This window comes from Sitophilus oryzae, unplaced genomic scaffold (assembly GCF_002938485.1).
Source record: "Sitophilus oryzae breed Bouriz unplaced genomic scaffold, Soryzae_2.0 scaffold_1440_pilon_pilon, whole genome shotgun sequence".
In the NCBI taxonomy this organism is placed as follows: Eukaryota; Metazoa; Arthropoda; class Insecta; order Coleoptera; family Curculionidae; genus Sitophilus; species Sitophilus oryzae.
Genome location: NW_022146105.1, coordinates 2,984,835 through 3,006,352, shown reverse-complemented (window position 1 = coordinate 3,006,352; position 21,518 = coordinate 2,984,835). Strand labels below are relative to the sequence as shown.

The window sequence follows — 21,518 nt, the reverse complement described above, 5'->3', positions numbered from 1 at the left end:
AAGCATTTTATGACATACATTTATACGAACTTTTTTAGTTATTTTTATCTGCAGAATATGCTGCCGAAGTTTCCGGAATTCAGTTCGGACCACCCTGTACACGGTGGCTCGAATTCGACGCTCATCATTGGGATTTCGGAAACCGTAAGAGATACAGGATCGGTTAAATGGAGGTGAAGTTGTGCAATTTGAATACTTCCGAATATATTCGAAAAAAAAACGGAATTTTCAATTTGGTTTTCTATTGTTTCCTGGCTTTATTTGTTAAGATAACTTGAAATGAAAAACATATTTTTATGTCCACTTTTCCTGCTCTATAACTCTGTGTGATTAAATATTGACTCTGACGTTCCGGCTTCTGGCGACCATCATCAACTTAATTTTTTTAAATACGGACCTGATTTTTTTTCAATTTAATTAAATCCTTTCATCACTCTTAAAACACTATATATAGTCACTTTGATATTTGTCGACGTTTCGTACAGAAAATTCCATCACCAGAATATTTTATGCAAAAAAAAATAAAAATGCAATACTGGATTTTATTGAGCTTGAAATTGCGCAACTTTGCCTCCATTCAACCGATCCTGTATCTCTTACGCTTTCCGAAATCCCAATGATGAGCGTCGAATTCGAGCCACCCTGTACAGGGTGGGTCAAATTCGACGCTTTTAAATGGAAACACCCTTTTCTATTGGAGATAGACGAAAACTAATATCGGTGTCCGGAGCTCAATTTTCATCAAAAACATGATGGTGAAAACCGCATATCGATATCTGTTACCGTTTCGGAGTTACGGGGTGTTTTTCAAAAATATGCATTTTTAACAAATCGCTGTAACTTTTTTGCTATGGAAAATTTTGTATTTCTATGAAAACATTTCCAAAGCACCTTTTGACGTAGAATTTAATGGTTTAAGTATAATTTTTTTAAAATTAATAATTAAAGAGTTATCAACAGAAAAATTGATTTTTTTATTTGGGACACCCTCTATATTTTTAGTTAACTGAAAAGAATTTAAAATTACCTTTCCAAAAATATAGCACACTTGACATTTTGTTATAATCCCCTTCGAAATACAGAATTTTTAAAAGTTCGCCACTTTTAACTAGTAGGCTTTGGACCCCTTATTGATGATATGCCCTTAATGGAACTCGAAAACATATTTTTCCAGCAAGACGACGCAGCGCGTCTGAACGCTGAAGTTATTAGCAAATTTTTGCAGCCAATTTCAAGTATAATTGAATAGCTGACCAAGATCCCAGCCGTTGGCCGTCGAGGCCGCCTGACTTAGTGCCCATGGATCTAATCCTATGGATATATTTGCGGAAGAATAAAGGTTCTTTATTCTTCCGTATAATCTAGACAAGAATTAGAAAAACTTAGCAGTAATAAGAGGATATCTTTCACCCCTACTGAGTTAATGAATTCCGCGAGAAATGTTCAAAAACTGCTCCGTCTGTCCATAACAGAAGACGGTCGATATGTCGAACACCTGTAGCAAAATCTCATGTCTTGGTTTGCTATTTATTTTTATTGTTATTAGATATATGTAGTTTAAATGTGTTGATGTTGGTTAAATATATCTTAAATTGTTATAAAATTCTGCATCTCTCGAAGCAAATATTATTTTCGTTTTAATTTTTACCTAGCCGGTGCCGTTCAAAGCCTACTTATTTAAAGCGAGCGAATTTTTATACACTCTATATCTCGAAGAGGAATCGAGCAAAATATAAAGTGTGTTGTATTTTTGGAAAGGTAATTTTAAATTATTTTCAATAAATTAAAAATATACAGGGTGTCCCATATAAAAAATCAAATTTTCTGTTGATAATCCTTAAATTATTAATTTTAAAAAAAATTATACTTAAACCATTAAATTCTACGTAAAAAGGTGCTTTGGAAATGTTTTCATAAAAATACAAAATTTTCCATAGCAAAAAAAAAAAACAGCGATTTGTTAAAAATGCATATTTTTGAAAAACACCCCGTAACTCCGAAACGGTAACAGATATCGATATACGGTTTTCACCATCATGTTTTTGACAAAAATTGAGCTCCAGACACCGATGTTAGTTTTTGTCTATCTCCTATAGAAAAGGGTGTTTCCATTTAAAAGCGTCCAATTTGACCCACCCTGTACAGCTGTGTGTCGTTCCCTTCTTTGGTACAAAATGCTTATTTACGGCTATTTACGTGTAAAATTTATCTGTGTCAAAGTTACCCCGACAGACCCGGGGTTACTTTAAAGTCTAATAACTAAAGTACTGTTTAGAATTTTTAATTTTTATTTGGGCTAATTTTTGGGTTATAATAAAGAGGTAAAATAACACTGCTTAAGTTTAAATATTTCATATAACAAGGACTAGGTTTACGGTACATCTTTACCTTTTTGTTTTTACTTTACTAATCCTGTTTCAAAACCGCACCAAATCGACACATTCAAAAGGATATATATTAATTACGAGTCTCAATTATTAATAGACAACTCGCCCTTATTTATATTTCACACAGATGAGCAGCATTTATTTACCTTACCCGAACGAAGGGCGAGAAGATCAAAACTTTTAGGTAAATTAATTAATGAATTTATGTACATAATTTTCAAACGCGGATTAGTTCTAAATACCATCAACCTTTGAGTCTCACATAATATATAACCCTCGTGCGAAAAAATGGGTTTATTGAAGTTTCAAGCATTTCGGTCTGAACTATATGCGATACAAAAAAAGTTCGAAAGAACCAAAATATGAGAAATAAAATAAATGGTTTTCGGAAAATATTTAACAGGGGTGGGGACATGCCTTTGTTGCTTTCATTAAATTACCATGCATTAAGAATATCAAACATGTCGACTTCAATATATAAGCTAGCGTGACAAATGATAATTTGTTAGGCATTCATTCCTACAACAAACTTCATCCTGCATTTAGCAGAGTGGTCGGGTTAAAATTAAATTTAAAATTTCATTCTCCGATATAATTACTGAAGCTAAAATAAAAATATATAATAATATACGAAATTATAGTAAGGAAGATGTCAATCCCAGACGTTACTGCAATAAACCCTGGTGAGGTAAATAACATGGGTGCAATAACAGACTATTATATTTTATTTAGAATCGAAACAAAGGCAGAATATTGATTTTGTAGAAAATTTCATAGAGCTAAATGCATATAACTGGAATTATTTATGCATAATAATAGTTTCGATATACTACAACGTGTATTTCTGGTCGATTTGTAGATATAATAACTATAGTGGCCTCGGTGGTAGTTTTCGCCCTCACTATGAGATCAGGGGGTCAAGTAATAACGGCCAGTGCTCTAAGAGGGCTCAGGTTCTTCCAGATATTACGTATGGTACGAATGGATAGACGGGGTGGTACTTGGAAGCTCCTAGGTTCCGTAGTTTACTCCCATAGACAGGTGACAGTTGATTTTTCTATTTTTAACCACCCTACCAACCTTGACGTGTTTTAATTTTTTAGGAATTAGTCACGACATTGTATATAGGATTCCTAGGATTAATTTTCTCGTCTTTTTTGGTATTTTTGGCGGAAAAAGACGTACCCAATACTAAATTTACTAATTTTGCTCAAGCTTTGTGGTGGGGAGTGGTAAGACCTGAAAAATCAATCATTTGTTTCGAAATTTAATTAATAAAACTCATGGTATTTCTAGATAACCCTATGCACAGTAGGATATGGTGATATGGTCCCATTCACCTGGCAAGGAAAAATAATAGCCTCTTTTTGTTCGTTACTAGGAATATCGTTTTTTGCCTTGCCCGCTGTGAGTAACCAAGTACCAATTATTTTTACATTAAACTATAGAGATGAGCAAAATTGCAATTCTCCAATCGCAATTGAAACTGCGATTGCGATTTTTAAATCGCAGCGACTGTAACCTGCAATTGCGATTTTAATATTTAAGTATTGTACTAGGTATACAGGGTGTCCCAGAAATAAGTGCAAATATTTTAAGGGGTGGTAGATCTCGATAAAAGAAACATATTTTCTCTTTATCGTTTTTCAAATAAGTCCAAAATAACGGAGTTATTTTATTTTGAAAATTTCAAAAAAAAGTTTTTTTTGCTAAAATTTTGAGAACCACTGGATCTTTTCAGGATTTTCTTTCTTGTAAATTTAATCTAATACCTATGTTGCCATATTATCAAGAAATTATGTTTTTTAACTAAAAACTAAACAAATTTCCAAAAAAATTTTCTAAAAATTTCGAATTTTCCAAAAAAAATTTTCGCGAAAAAAAACTCATAGGCGTTTTTCTGGGGTTGAACTATACTACCAGTTAAAATACTTGCATTTATTTCTGGGACACCCTGTATATTTGTGTATGTATCTATAGCTTAACAGTTCAAAAGAGTTAATAATAATCAGTAGTTTAGTTTTTAAGTTGTTTTAACTTTAACATCTGCCACACACATTATAGGTATTAAAACTTCATATATATGTATGTATGTATGCTGCAACTGTTGCAACTACACATACCTACTCTTTTTACAGTTCTCAATTATCTAATTCTTTACCCAATTCTTAAAAATCTAAAAGATTTTTTAAGATAGCACCCTTCGTAAAAATGCTTTTTTCTAAATATGCCAAGGAGTCACCCTTGTCACCTGTGTCACCAGATTGAAATTTAAAACTACATTCTATTCAGAGTTCATAAAGCAACTGTTGAAAATACCGAGGGTGTCATTTTAAAAATCAAAAGTTGTAGTAATTCTTTACCCAACAGGAAGTGGCCAAAAACAATTGAATACGTCAGTCAATCCGAATTTAAGGGTCATATATACCAAATCTAGTTTTTTTTATCTTGAGAAACAACCGGTATATTATTGATGGTGGTCCTAGAAAATAACACCTTCTCTATAAATAAGTAATATCAGAGAGAACATACAATCACAGTTTACTATAAAATGCTTCAATAGACCACAAAATTAAATTCGCAACAATATCGCAAATCGCAACTCCTAAAAATTCAAACTCGCAGATATAAGATTATCACGGTCTTGTGACTAAATTGAAACTCGCAAATAGAAGAACTGGCAATCGTATCGCAGGTTTCGATTGCGATTTTAAAATCGCTGCGACTGAATCGCAGTTTGCGATTTTTTGCTCATCTCTACTAAACTTCCTATTTTTATACTCAACGGGAATATTGATATAATAGACATTAATATCAATAACGGGAAGTAAAACAAGCGGGGTATTACTTTTATAACTTTATTCTAACTTTATATACAACCGTATTAAACACACAAATTTTACAGCACCATTTCAATAATATACACTCGGGTTTTTATATGTAAGCATTAATATTTTATACACACGCCCTTTAAAAAAAGTTGTTTTTTATATGAAATTTTTATGCCAATCCCGGTAAAATTTTCGTGATGAATATTTTATCAGGAAAATTTTGATAGAGCATATGGAAAATACATGTAAAATCTTTGATAAGCAGGGTATTCTTGGGTCGGGATTCGCACTCAAAGTCCAGCAGCAGCAAAGGCAAAAGCACATAGTTCGACGCAGACAGCCGGCCGCCATTTTAATTCAGTCTGTATGGAGATGCTATGCTTCTGATGAACACTCAACTTCAGACGCAACTTGGAAGATATATCAAGTTCCCTACAGTCCACCTTCGTAAGTAGTATACGTTTTTGATATTAAAAATTTTAAAAAAATAATGTTTCCATCTACAGTATGTCCCCGGATTGTCTTTACAAAAGGAAATTTTTTTTATTATTGGCATTTTGAGAAAAATGTGCGTTTCGCGTTCTTTATAATTTTTTTTTGCTAAAATGGTTAATCCTGTTTATACTTTTCCAAATTTCCATACCGTTTTACAGAAAATTGTACAAAAAATGAAAATAGGGTTGATTTTTTTCTCAAAGTCGTAAAATTCAAAAGGCGTCTCTATGGTAATACAATTTCGATTTCATTCTTTGATAGATGGTTATTATTGATTTTGATTACCATCATATTTTTTGCTGTTGTTAAATTATCACATTTTCCGAAAACTATTATCAACCCTTTCTGTAGCAATGAACTAAATCAATTTTTTGCTTCTTAACATTTTAAAAGTTGTTTTTCAAATAATGAAAACAAAATAATATTACCATAGAAACGCCGTTTAGTACTTAATATATAATAAATTTTAGGACTTCAAAGGTATCAAGCAAAAATTGAACTAAATTTTCATGTTTTAATTTTCACTAAAACGGAAATTTGAAAAAGTGTAAACGGTATTATATATATAAACTGGATATATCTAATTTGAAAAATCAAGAAATAACAGATTTTCAGAGAGGTCTTTTTACAATAATTGGAATATTTGAACTGTATATAGTCTCTGGATGATTTCTCTCCTTTGAAACATGAATATCTTTATATACTAATTTCCAGAAAGTGTGTTTACAAGAAAGAAAAACATGTCTGAGGTTCGAATTATAATTCTCTGCTAACACACCCTATATTATTTGGTAAAACCCCATCAAAGTGAAGATCAGATCACTTATTTCGTCGTATATCGCGTGAAATTTGATGAAATCTAAAACGGTGGATTATTTGACGTTTGTAATTTAAATATTTATTAAGTTTGTGGTATTATTTAGATAGTGGCATCAAAATTCGAGCTCGACATTTGTCGAGGAATCCAAGATACGGAATCCACGCGAAGGAGGAGTTTGGGGGGCACGACAAATGGCGATAACTAACCGGGAAACTTTTATGACAGCTAGACTAAGTAACGAGTTTTGATTAAAATGTTTTAATTATGAGATTACGCGTTTGTTACAGGAGACTGACGAGTAGTTTCCGGCAAAATGCATCTTTCGTCGGACGGTTTTCCACAATTCGTCGACACAGGAGCCAGGCATCGGCAACCAGCCTGCACCCGCCATCGCTGATCCAGAGTCGTAACCTCCCAAGGATCAATTCTTTCAACGACAGTGTGGGTAAGTGCCACTTATTTCTTCATTCCATAGATACCTACATCTCATTTTAAGCTTATTACCTATGTACGTAACATTTAGCTTGGTTAGGTCCATTTTTTCTAATTCATTTAAAGCTCGGGCTCGAAAAATTGGTAAGTTTCTCAATTTTACGTAAATATTTCATCCCGACAAGCAAGTAAAAAAAATCTTATAGGTATCCTTGATATTGGTATTTATTGTTTTTTCATATTTTGTTTAATGCACTATATGATTAAGGCTCTATTCACACGCTTAAAGTAGCCATCCAAGCTTTTTTACATTGAGGGCGTCCATTAATTACGTGAGGTGTTTAATGGGTTTAAAATGTGGGAAAATAAGATTAATTTAAAGTAAAACATGATTCTAGACAAGAATATGCCGAATGAAACAAGTCTTTTGTATATAAAAACCCATTAGATTATATTGTACAGGGTGGTCGAAATTGGTCTGTTTTAACAGGGAAAACCTATTTCCTGACTAGACAGAGCAAAACCGACGTAGATGTCATGGGCTCGATTTCTGAGACACGTTTAATGGCATAAATTGCCTGTTGATATTTTCACTGCCAACTGAGATACGGGGTCTTTTTGATTTTTTTACCATTTTGAAAATTGCCCATAACTTTTTTAATTCACGGAATAATAAAATTCTGTGAAGACGTTCTTAAGGCACTTTTTTTAAGGCACTTTTTTAAGGCACTTAAGGCATTATACTTGCTTTTTTTGTCAGAAATAATAAAAAATATAATTATTTAAATGAAAATTTCACACCTCAACTTTTCAACCAATAACATGCTTTAATGTTGACTAGTTACCATATAACTGAAAAATTTCCGGAAATTTTTTCGAGGCGCCACGAAAACTTTAGTGGAAATTTTTGACAGTTGAAAAAGGTAAACATAAGATCTACAATCATAATGTGAATGAACTACAATGTCTATATATTGAAATATTACCCATTTGAGTTTTAGCATTTGATGTAACTAATTAAAAATATAATAATATTTGTTAATATTATTAACAAATTGAAATTATTTTAAAATGTCATGTTGGATTAATATTTTTTTTCAAATTTAGGTAAATTTTCTTACCGAATACCACGCAAGCTTAAATTATTCCTGGAAATTTTCTTTTAATGGGCACGAATATTTTAGAGAAAAGTATCCCTCGTCTTTCGACTCGGGATAATTTTCAAAATATTCGTGCCCTCAAAAAAATTCCGAAAATAATTTAAGCTCTTGTGATATTATAAGTGAAAATAATAGTTGGCTATACATTTAAAAAAATGTTGATGTTTAACCCTTTACAACGATATAAAGTTATGGGTATTTATTTCTAACAATGAGAGAAATATTAGGGTTTTTTATCTTTGTATCGAAGGCCTTGATTTTGTGTTGACCTAGTTGCCTAAATATTTTTTATCACAATTTAATATTCTATATTATTATTTATCTACAAAATTAAAGACTTTTGAGAAGATAAATCAACATTCTATATTAGTTTTACCAATTACAATTAAAACGCCATTAAATGGAGAATTTAGAGAGAATCGGATTGAAACAAGAGACCCCATATCTTGGCCTGCTAGGTCCTGTGGTGTAACTTCTTTCGAATTTTTTATGGGGAAAATAAAATACCTTATATATAAGGGAAGAACCATTGGGACGAGAGAAGAATTGCAGAAGGCTACTAGGCAAGCTTTTGGACTTATTACACTAGTTTGCCTAATAAATCGCTGTAACTCTGTGCGCAAAAGATGTTTATTATGTATTCAACAAGTAGGTGCTCAGTTTGAACATCTGAGATGATTTTTTAGAAAACTATAATCATCGCTCAAAAATATGTTTTTTAGCTTTGTTCTTTGTTTATTGTATCGATTTCAATTGTAATTACAAAAACTAATATAGAATGTTAATTTGCCTTTTCAAAAGGCTCTAATTATGCAGATAAATAATAATATAGAATATTAAATTGCGATAAAAAAATAATTAGACAACTAGGTCAACACAAAATCAAGGCACACTTCGATACAAATATGAAAAACCTAATATTTCTCTAATTCTTAAAAATAGGTACCCATAACTTTATGTCGTTAGAAATGGTTAAACGTCAGCATTTTTTTAAGTTCATAGCCAACTATGATTTCCATTTAAAAAATTATATTTTTTATTATTTCTGACAAAAAGAGCAAGCATAGAAAAAAATTAACTACGCCACTGGATTGTGCTTAAAAAAATGCCTTAAGAACGTCTATACAGAATTTTATTATTCCGCGAATAGAAAAAGTTATGGGCAATTTTCAAAATGGTAAAAAAATCAAAAAGACCCCGTATCTCAGTTGGCAGTGAAAATATCAACAGGCGGTTTATGCCATTAAACGTGTCTCAGAAATCGAGTCCATGACATCTATGTCGGTTTTGCTCTATCTAGTCAGGAAATAGGTTTTCTCTGTTAAAACAGACCAATTCCGACCACCCTGTACACACTCCCACATAAACACCCCTAAAATAGAGATTGCAGAGGAATGAAACTACTCTCAATTGATGCTTATGCGCTCCTGGATCGAACGACACCTGATTTGAGTCGATAGTCCCATCTGTTCTCGATTTCTTCCCAAAAACATCAAAAATTCAAAACTACCCCTAAAGTAGGGGTTGCAGAGGGATGGAACTACTGTTAGTTAAGTCCTATACACTCCTGTATCCTACGATACCTTAATTGTGTCGATAGTCATATATATGTTCTTGATTTATTCCCAAAAAATTCCCTAAAATAGATATTGCAGGGGGTAAAACTACTGTCAGTTGATGCCGCCTCTTGCACCCCTGAATGCAACGACAATTTATTTGAGTCGACAAACTCATTGGTTCTCGATTTATTTCTAAAAATACATTAAAATCAAAAACCACCCTTAAAATAAGGATTGTAGAGGGACGACAGTACGCTCAATCCATGTCTTTTACGCCCCCGAATCCAAAGCGCTCCATAGCTCCATCCATTCCTGAGATATCCTTAAAAAAACTAGTTCTCCATAAATGACATTTAAACTTCATTCAAAATTTTCAACGTCCTAGTTGAACTTGACCGATATTTCCGCATTCCTTATATAGTAGCCCACATTTCATTCAAACATTCACTCAGTAAAATTGAATCGAAAATTGTAAGACCTATAGTAAAGTCCTAATGGAATATAGAATTCATTGATGGTCATACGGAATGATGAGATGGGGGTACATTAGATTAAACTGTATCTCCTCTAAATATCTGCCTGATTTAAAGGGATATAATGTTTTAAGGCTCATGGTATATTGTATACATGTTTGTAGACTATTTTCCGTTAATATTAATTAATATTTATGTTTAATTTGTTTATATTATTATTAATAATAATATAACATGGCTACATAGATTTTTTGGTATTTTTACACCTTTTCCAGGCTGCTAGAAAAATGGTAATCTCTATGGTAAAATTTTCAAAAATTCAGTATATATAGGAAATTTTATGTATTTTCAGGATATATAAACATTTAAAGGTTTCAGTGCCTTAGTTTTGTAACAAAGAGTATTCTTTAAATCCCTGTTTCAGAAAAAGTCACCATTTCACATTTTCATGGCTCATAGAAAAATAGTACACGTAGTAAGAAAATTGAAAACCTCGTACATAAATTGAAATTTTATGTACTTTCAGAATATTGAAACGTTTAAAGGTTTCAGTGCGTTGGCTTTGTCAAAAAGTGTATTTTTCAAACCTCTGTTTCTAGGAAAAGGCGAAAAATTGACCATTTTTGCTACCTAACTTTTAATCTTTTCAAAGCCTTCTAGAAAAATAGTAAACATAGTAGTAAAATTGTTAAAATAGTAGTAAAATGGTTTAAACGTATTAGTTTTTTGAGAAAATTTATTTTTCGAACTAATTTGCCCCCTTTCCTATAATTTAGACAGCATGTAAAACAAATAAAAATAAAATGCCTAATAATAGTTAAAGACAATTTCGAAAATATCTTTCCAGAAAAGCCTCTCAAAGACTGAAATATCTCAATTTCAAACAGAAAATAATATTTCTTCAATAAAAATCTTTGTGGACTTTAGAAGTTGACTCTATAATATTTCCTTGTCGATAATTTCAGGAAATGAAAAATTTCAGGTCACTAAATGAAGTAAAAATTATATTTATTTGCATAAAGGACTTTCAATATGAAAAATGCAGCTCTTAAAAACAGTTTCGAGTTATAAATGAAGTTTGCCAGTAATTTTCTTTTCAACTGCAGAACATTTTAGATTTATAAAACTGGCGTTTTCGTGCGAGTAAATTTATAAACGTATAATCAAAAATTGTTGATTGGTTCAAAAAATGTTCCACCCACTGCTTACCGAGTTTGTTATTTTTTTTTGACGTAAAAAGAAGCGAAAACAATTCAGCCAGAACAGATTGTCTAATTATCTTGACAACTCGCTGAAAGGGATGTGATTTTGGCAATCAGTTTTTTGCAAAAGTTGGAAAATTAAAATTTGTTTTCAAATTTCACGTGGCTTTTGTGACTGGCAAGGTCAGGCCTGTCAGGTAGAAGAAACCTTTAGGCTTCAAAGGTTATTTAAAAAAAAACACACAGAGCTGGAGTGGGTGTGGTGTGGTGGGACGAGGACCAAAAAGGTTTAAATCGAGCTTAATTTGAGGCCGAAAAAGACCAAATTTGCTAAAGTGAGGTAAATTAACCAAAAAGAAAAATTAATTCGGTAAGTCTTTGATAATTAAAAGCCTGTGGGCCCATCAAAGCGATTTTGTTGTTTGCAAAATTCGGTTAAATCGAGTAAAATATTTCGTTTGCCCCGGCAAAGGACAAGGGCATTTTTTAAGAGGCTCCTTTTGACTAAAAAACAAGCGAACATAATGTAGTATAAAATGTCTGACAGGTAATTTCTTTTGTTATTCTACCTTAATCATCTTTTCCAGTTCCCAAAATTTCGCCTGTGTTTCACATAGAAGTACTTTGTTGGAAAATTAGAAACCGTAATTCCCGTTTGATATCTTTCATAAAGGAAATTGATATTTTTATATCAAAAAAAGTCTGCGGCACACTTAATAAAAGATGAAGACCTTAATTTTTCTATTAGAGCGAAAAAAAACTATGAATAGCCTCCGAGACAAGAGAAGGTTGATGAATGTGTTATTAACATATCTTCACTGTCATTTAAGTTTTAAAATCGTGAATAAAAAGGCCGTTTTCTGTATGAAAAGACTGGCACCATTCAAGGAAGACACTCCAAACGCTTTGGGCTAAAATAGGACGACTTTGTACGCCTAGTTTTTAGCCATCTTCGGGTCGGTAACATTTGTCCCTCCAAAGTAAATAATTAATCCCCATTTGTATGAGCCTTCCATTTATCAAGCGATAGTCTCATTAATAACTCTTCAAATTTAATGGATATTTTCCAATTTTCACTGTCTTTTCTTGAATAAATCATCCTCGATTGACATATATATTTCTTTGTTTTATTGTCGGAGAGTTATTTTTTGTTGCTAGGGGATGTTTTATTTTTTTTTATTTTCACAATGCACGTACATTAAAAATCGGACGACAGAATTGGCTCCAGACCAGAAAATTCATGCAAAACGCCACATGACTAATGGATTAGAAGGGTAAAAATGAAACCACAATTACCCTATACATAAATCTCAAACGGGACTAGTATTAATGCATATTTGCTCCAACAAATAGAGGGTTTAAATAGAATATATACACATTTAGAGCTCTAATCATAAAAACATAAAATTTTATCAAAGAAAATCAACATGCTAATTATCGTAATAAACCCATTTAAAACGGAAAATTAGAATTCATGGTGGAAGAGGTGTATTTCAGTCGGAGTTGTAAAATCTCATGTTTTAACGACTGCTGTCTATAAGCCCACAATACGGAAGTCGAAAAGAAACTTTATTCCTTTTGTTAATTTAACTAAAAAATCGAATTCCGTCATAGAATTCATAAAATATTACCCCATAAAAACACTGTTTGTTTCACGAGCCAGCAGGAAACTCGGACGACTTTTTTATATTTACCATGGTTTTTTTTTTTCAACATTATACCGCTCAATAAAGTTTCAATTTGTTAAGTAAACTTAGGCAGCATGGCTCTCTACCAATACCAACAGATCTGAACGATAAGGACATATCAAGAAAGTTTTTCTTTTCGAACATAGGCTCACTTAAAATAACATAAAGACCCTAAAATGCTGGGAATTTACTTGAAAACAATAAGTTCCTTCCTAACTATCCTGCTGATATATACGTGTTTATTAAAAAAAACTGTAAATTCTGGATTGCATTTAACTCGTTCGAAAGTGCTTTCTCGTTAAACTAATGTTCGTTTTTCATAGTTTTGTGCACATCAGAAATTAATTAAGTTAATTAACGCTGCTTGCAAAATAAGAAAATCGATATCAAACTACTTTTATTTGGTTTGTTTTTAGTTTTATCTAATCGATACTGACTTTACACAAACTCACAATCAGTTTAACTAGAATCAAAAAATCCGTATAAACGAGGGTAGTTAAAATCATTTTTTTTTTAAACCAGAATATTCTACAAATAATAAAGTTACAAAATTCTACCACCACGTTTACCATTTTAAAACGAACTTTGAAAACACGAAAAAGATTTTTTGGACTTTTTTAGTTACAAAATTTATCGATTTTCATAAAATTACAGTTATTTACTAATTAGAAGGAGTAGAACACGAAAATATCGATCATTGTAGCCTGACGGGTATGGTTATAGATGTAGAGAAAGTTTTAATCAACATAAAATAGTCCACAAAAGCAAGGATTTAAAAAGCAATTTGTATTAAAAAAAAACAAAGCATTTAACCATTAAATGGTAATAGTGCGTCGGGCAATAGTATCTGCGAAGCCGTTAAAAATTTTCAAATAATCTAAATGCAAAGAATGTTCATTTTTTTATTCTCCGTCTAATAAAAAAATAATATCCAGGGTGTTCCGTTTAAAAAAACGAAGAAAAATTATTCTATATATTAGAAAGTTTGGCGTAGAATTTTGAACGCCCTGTATAAAGTAAATACCTAATATAGTTTTGATTTCAGGACAATTCTTGTATTTGTAATCTTTTTTTTTCAAGAAAGGCTGAAAACTATATATTTTTTATTTATTTATTAATATTTCCGAAAAATCCACTATTGCCAGACTCTGTATATGTCTCTATTCTGAAACTATCGATATCTATATCTATACTAATATATAAAATCCTTAAGTGACTGACATACTGATTAATCACGATCCTGCTCAAACCACTCAACGTAAGAAGCTCAATTTTGGCATACAGGTTGATTCTAGGGTGAAGAGGTTCGATAAGAAGGGATTTTTCGAAATTCCAGTTCCAAGAGGGTGAAAACCACCACTCAAATATTACAATATTTTTTATTTAAAAAACGGTCAAATTTCCGAAAAAACGCTTAAACACGTATATTTTATTTTGTTTTTTACATATTTTAAGATTTTTCAAAAATGTATACAGGGTGTTTCGAAAAATCTGGTCATTGATTAATCACGATCCTGCTTAGAGAGCTTGACTTAAAAAGTTGATTTTTGGAAAACAGATTGACATTAGGATGTAGAGGTTCGATAAGAAGGGATTTTTCGAAACTCGAATTCTAAGGGGGTGAAACTATCCCTCAAATATTAAAATATTTTTTATTTAAAAACGTACATTTTATTTCGTTGTTTTACATATTTTAAGATTTTTTATAAATTTATACAGGGTCTTTCATAAAATATGACCAATGAATAATCACGATTCTGCTTAAACTGCTTGACGTTTAAACCTGATTTTTGGCAAACGGATTGACTGTGGGGTGTAGAGGTTCGATAAGGAGGGGTTTCTCGAATCTCAAATTCCAAGAGGGTGAAAACGCCCCTCAAATATTACAATATTTGTTATTTAAAAAACGGTTAGTCTTTCGGGAAAACGCTTGGACAAGCATAATTTATTTCGTTTTTTTACATATTTTGAAATTTTTTAAAAAATCATACAGGGTGTCCCAAAAAGTTGAGTAATTTCTTAATCACGATTGTGCTTAAACTGCTTGACGTAAAAAGCTTATTTTTGGCAAACAGATTTTTCGAAAGTCAAATTTTTAACTACCCCTCAAATATTACCAAGTTATATAATAATATCGCCATATTGTTTTTTCTCATGCTGACATAAATGTGAGAAAATGTTATCCAGTTTGTATGTTAATGGAAATTCTTGCTTTGCTTTATCATCACCATTACAAATGATTAACTCGACTCGAACGAATACTGAATTTTTCTAAATTTTTGAGGCTATGTTTAATATTTTTCTAAAAGCCTTGAAAACGTATAAAAAAATAATCAAAAATGGTCATGAAAATTAGCCATTTTCACCAAGTCTAGTCTCTGACATAGATGAAGTTCCAAGCAGCAGCAAAAAATATTTCAACCTCTTTTAAACTATTAAAAAAGACACCTAGCGACTCAAAAAGAATGACAGAACTTGAACGTATTTAACATGAAACCGTCATATATTGTCCCCAGACAAAATCTTTATATCGCATGTAGCCAGATTTGCGCCATTTTTTACAGGAAACAGCAGCAATGGGCTACGAAGCAATTTGAACGCCAGCTTCAATGGGGAATCCATCGAAACTAAAGTTACCGTAGATAATTCAGGAGGTCAGTATCACCAGCTTGTATCCATATAGTTTTGTAACCCGTACATCTATTACCATCTCATCTTAATGTACAGAAAGCTTAAATTGATTTTATACCTATTTAAATATGTTAATATACCTATTTGCTAGTTGCTGAATGCTTTATTATCAAAATTATATCGTCGTTTCATATAAATTATTTATGAAGATATTACGATGTTTTATAGATGACGATGAAGAACCTCAATTAATCGAGTTGACACCAGAAGATAAAGCAGCTATCAGAGTTATCAGAATGGTAAGAATCCACGATTTTTTCAAAATATTTTTCATCAACGTTTTAAAATAAAAAGGGGCTTCATTAAGGGACGACCGCAAGGTTTTTAGGCTTTTAGTTTTCGAGAAATCCCTTGATCTAAACACCTTTTTCATATTGACACGTCTTTCTGTATTTTTCACCCTTCACATCAATTTTTAAAAGGAGCATCATCCCCAATTACGCTTTTGTGGATTTTTTAGCGCTTAATCTTTTTTATCTGTCCGTAAATCTCGTTTTTTTTCCTCTTTTTTATTTTACATAAGAACGGTCTTAGTAATTCTAAAACAAAAAAAAAGGAACGCACATTTTATACATTCAGGTGGTGGCTTTGTTGAAAAAAATACGTTTAATGTTAAAGAAAAAAAATCGATGTTCCTTTATTTTTCAAAAGCATTAAATATACAGGGTGAGTATTAAATAAGTGCAAATATTTTCAGGGCTGGTACATCGCGATAAAAGAAACATATTTTGTCTTTGCCGTTTTTCAAATAAGTCCAACATAACTGAGTTATTTTACTTTGAAAATTTCCAAAAAAAGTTATTTTTTTCTTAAATTTTGAGAAGCATTGGATCTTTTCTGGGTTTTCTTTCTAGTAAATTTAATCTACTACCTATGTTACCATATTATCAAAAAATTAAGCTTTTAACTAAAAACTAACAAAAAAATCGCGAAAAAACATAATACTCATGTTTCTGGGATCGAAATATACTACCCCTAAAAATATTTGCACTTATTTAAGGCTCACCCTGTATATTCAAACTTTAAAAAAGGCTAATTATTATTGTACCATTTTCTACAACAGATAGTAGTAAGTCTCAAAAAATGTAGATATCCATTTGAAATAAAAAGTGCTATCAATTGAAGATATTTTGAGTGAAGACAACATTGGTGGGCAAAGTATAATTGAATATTTTTTATGGTAATTTCTTTGATTATACCCGCCTGTCTTGTTCAGGGTTTACATCCAATACACAAATTGACTCGTTTAATTAAAATACGTCAAAAGTTTTAAAGAGAGTTATAAAACCTGACTTCCCAATCAAAAAGGTTCCTATCTACCCTTTTAAAACAAAGGTCCTGAATAAAATGTAAAATAAATCGATCAACTTTCTTTAGTTAAAATACTTGGTCGCCAGAAAGAAGTTTCGCGAAGCCCTCAAGCCCTACGATGTCCATGACATTATAGATCAGTATTCCACCGGACACGCCGATATGCTTTCTCGAGTAAAAAACCTACAATACAGGTAAATCATTTAGTACGAGGGTTGTCTTTTATAGTTTGCATATAGAGGTATCAAAAACAGATAACGTAACACTGTTGTTTTTTGAAGTATTCTTCACGAAGAGAATAGCATTTTTGCATCCGTTGGAACTAATTCTGAAAGCAGTTATTCCACTTGCTTGTTGGTACCTTCAAAATTGCGTCTTTAAAGGCGCTGACTTTCTGATCTTTTTTTACATAACAAGGGGCCGTCCTCTGTCGGAAACATTGCGACCTGTGAGGCCTGTTGTGTTTGTCCCCTTTCTATATCAGCACCCATTCTCCAGGTTCTTGATAGGATGGGAGCATAGTTCCTCCGGTTCTAGCCTAGCTTTCCCAATAAAGTGTCGCTTGCGATCCAGAGCGATCCAGCTTGCGATCCATGACAAATTCCGTTTAGGTACAGCTTTAAACGAAGCGGTATAAAACTTTGGCATTAAGTTAACTAAAGATGACAGTTAATTTTCACATATACATTTTATATACCGGGTGGTCCGAACTGTATTCCGGAAACTTCGGCAGCATATTCTGCAGATAAAAATAAGTAAAAAAGTTCGTATAAATGTATGTCCTAAAATGCTTCGTTTCGGAGATACAGGGTGTAGAATTTTCATTTTTATTTCGATTTTTTCCAAATAATTTTTGAGATAACGTCAATATCTGGATGAAAATTGGTGTCTGGAAGTTATTTGACATGATAAATTTGATTTCGATGTCAATATGACTTCTATTTGTAGAGGGCGCCACCTAGGACATATTTTTTAACTGGTTTGAAGAGTAATAACTTTTCGTCCGTACCTGTATACAACTACCGAGTAAACAAATATACATTTATGACTGATAATAAATTTGAAATATTTTTGTGCCAAAAGTTCAACAGAAACTGTTTTATCATCATTTTTTCAAAGAAAAATTGATTTAAATTAATTTAAAAAAAAGTTCTCAAATTTATCATTTCAGTCAAATAACTATCTACTCAACATGTTTATTTTTTGTCAATAATGACATGTAATTGACTATTACCATTCTAAATATCTTGAAAACGGTTGCTCGTAGCGATTTTTACCAAGAGGCATTTTTTACGTAAAAAATCACCGGAAATGTTATAATGACATACAGGTACGGACGAAAAGTTATTATTCTTCAAATCAGTTAAAACACATGTAGGTGGCGCCCCCTACAAATAGGAGTCATATTGACATCAAAATCAAATTTCCTGTTAAAAAACTCCCAGACACCATTTTTTATCCAAATATTGACGTTACTTCAGAAATTATTTGAAAAAAATCCAAATAAATATGAAACTTCTACACCCTGTATCGCCGAAACTAAGCATTTCAGGACATATATATTTATACGAGGTTTTTTACTTATTTTTATCTGCAGAATATTCCGCCGAAGTTTCCGGAATACACTTCGGACCACCCTGTATACCGGGTGCGTCTCAAAAGTGGCTCACCCCTATAACTTTTTTATTTTTTCAGTTAAAAAAACGAGATTTGGTATGTTAGTATATGACATAAATTAGGATTGATTGACGTATTCAATTGTTTTCGGTCACTTCCTATTTCACCGGAAATGACTACAACTTTTGATTTTTAAATGGCACTCGGTATTCTTTTACTTTATTCGATAGAAAATAACAACCAGAATAGAATGACATATCATATGTCAACTTTTGACATTTTCGCATATGGTCTATTTGAAATTATAACTTGCAGTTCGTTACGAAAATTTGACTCGAAATACCAAGTGTGTGGCATCAAATTATTCGTAAAACAGTGCTTTTTCCAAATATGCTAATGAGACACCCTCGTTCCATTTGAAAAAATTGAGATATGATTAAAAATACGATTTAAGCATTTTCTAACTGGCCAGGACAAGACACTAAACTAAAAGCATTAGACGATCAAATCTATTTTTCCAGGGCTCCTTGATGAAGAATTAGTGTTTTTAACATAACCACGGTACTCTAGATTGAATTTTAAAATACGATTTTTTATTAAGCGAGAATGTCAAAAGTTGACATATGATGTGTTATTCTATTCAAAATGTCATTTTCTATTGAATAAAGCAAAAAAATACCGAGGGTGCCATTTAAAAATCAAAAACTGTAGTCGTTTCCGGTGAAACAGGAAGTGACCAAAAACAATTGAATACGTCAATCAATCCTAATTTATGTCATATACTAACATACCAAATCTCATTTTTTTATCTGAAAAAATAAAAAAGTTATAGGGGTGAGCCACTTTTGAGACGCACCCGGTATTAACAGGCGCCTACTATGTTTCTATATGCAAATTATAAAAGACAACCCTCGTAAACACGAAAAAAACCTAAGTATTTAAGAATCGATGTATCTTCCAGGCTGGACCAGATCCTGGGCAAGCAGGGCTCCCGATCGAAAGACGTGTACGCCTCGAAAATATCTCTGGCATCTAGAGTGGTGAATGTAGAAAGACAAGTAAGTTCTAAACATGTTCTAAACCAACACCGTTTTACAAATTTATGTTAAAGATTACGTATAACGTAATCCTACGGGAATTCGAACTAATCTAGGTTGAGAAATACTGCATCTAAGTAACTAGCGAGCTAGGCTAGCTTCCCTCTCAAATTTGCTTAGGGGTTATTTTTGATCCTGCCGAGAATTAAGCCCTTTAAACGACGTTTGTTTACGCTCTCTACAAAGCGGAGTAAAGTTACAGCATTCCTATAGCTTGATATGTTAATAAGCCACCTTCAATATTACTCCAATAAAGTATAAATTTTCGTTACACATTACCTTACATCTAAAAAGACTGCTAAACAATTTATTTAGCTTTCAATGATGTTGCTACTACAACGAAACCATACCTCTGTATGGTTGCTCAATTTTTACTAGTACGATTTAGCAAAGTACCAGCTCTAATAGAGGAATCTCTTAAACCTATCAAAAGAAAACATCTTTATAATATAGTTTGTCGTAGATTGCATGGGAGGGGGAAATTAATAACCCCGACCTTATACAGGGTGTTTCAAATAATATGTTCCATCTCTAGTGGGGAGATTCCTCATGTAAAAATAAGATTTATTTTTCATATCAACATAGGTCCGATTCTGCTTTGTTTCGTAGCTACAGGGTGTTAAAATCTTTATATTTTTTCGATATGTTTGGTTTGGTTTGGTTTTATCTTCCAAGTACTTTTAAAAGTCAGTGGGGCACATTATTTTCTTTGAAAAATATGATGAATTTATCGATACATTTTTAGTATTAAAATATGTAGCACTTATAGTACCTTTTACCCTCAAAATTTCATTAGAATCACTAAAAGTACTTGGAAGAAAATTATAATAAATCGAAAGATTATTAAGATTACAGTTGAGGGTTGGAACCTTTGGTGTTACACAGCAAAATAAAAACACTAAATCACCACAATACACCAAAACACTTTTACTTTTACACTGGACGCGCGTTTCGCTAACCATGTTAGCATCATCAGCAGATGATTATAAACTAGTTTATTTATTTTTTTATTTTTTCAGTTTATAATCATCTGCTGATGATGCTAACATGGTTAGCGAAACGCGCGTGCAGTGTAAAAGTAAAAGTGTTTTGGTGTATTGTGGTGATTTAGTGAGATTATTAAGACTTAACACCCTGTAGCTACGAAACAAAGCAGAATCGGACCTATAATTTGATATGAAAAATAAATCTTATTTTTATGTGAATCTCCCCATGAGAGATGGCACATGTTTTCTAAAACACCCTGTAGATTTATTGTGTCCCCCCTTCTACGGAGATTGTTCTTACTTTAATGAAAGAGAATCTTTGATTTTTCTCGGTCGTAAGTTCTGAGAAATGTCTTCGAAGAAATGTCTTAGACCGTTGGAGGATTCCCATTAAGTTCTTTTTTAATTTTTTAATATAATTTGTTACTTTAGGTGGACGATGTAGTTATAAAGATCCAACAATTCTTCGAGCTCTACATGGAAGACCGGAAACATCTTCTATCCGAAGAAGCATGTCAGCGAGGATTGCAAATAGCCCAACTGGATGTTTACAACATGTCTTCGCCGGTTTCCATGCCCTCGACATCTTTCCAGGGTTCCACATCACGAAACTCCTCGCACTTCAAACCTAAGTCCATTCTGGTGTCTCAACCGAACTCTCCTGTAAACCGAGGAGGAATCTTCACTCAACCGTTTCCCGACAGTTTCGAAGAAACCTTCTAAGTACCTCGATCCTGGCAACAAAACGAAGAAACGCGTTACATTAAGG

General features: G+C 32.2%; 1 protein-coding gene across 4 annotated transcripts in view; it reads left to right on the top strand.

The window, feature by feature from the left end:
• LOC115876795 (potassium voltage-gated channel subfamily KQT member 5) overlaps window positions 1-21,518 on the top strand; it is a 62,896-nt gene that overhangs the window by 35,264 nt on the left and 6,114 nt on the right. For all 4 annotated transcript variants that reach the window (XM_030892736.1, XM_030892734.1, XM_030892737.1 and 1 more), the window contains 10 exons: window positions 3,247-3,428; window positions 3,491-3,619; window positions 3,684-3,794; window positions 5,484-5,665; window positions 6,821-6,978; window positions 15,612-15,701; window positions 15,907-15,977; window positions 17,116-17,243; window positions 19,628-19,724; window positions 21,182-21,517. In XM_030892736.1, the coding sequence (XP_030748596.1) occupies window positions 3,247-3,428; window positions 3,491-3,619; window positions 3,684-3,794; window positions 5,484-5,665; window positions 6,821-6,978; window positions 15,612-15,701; window positions 15,907-15,977; window positions 17,116-17,243; window positions 19,628-19,724; window positions 21,182-21,472 (1,439 nt within the window). In that variant the 3' untranslated portion in view covers window positions 21,473-21,517. The remainder of the gene's footprint in view (window positions 1-3,246; window positions 3,429-3,490; window positions 3,620-3,683; window positions 3,795-5,483; window positions 5,666-6,820; window positions 6,979-15,611; window positions 15,702-15,906; window positions 15,978-17,115; window positions 17,244-19,627; window positions 19,725-21,181; window position 21,518) is intronic.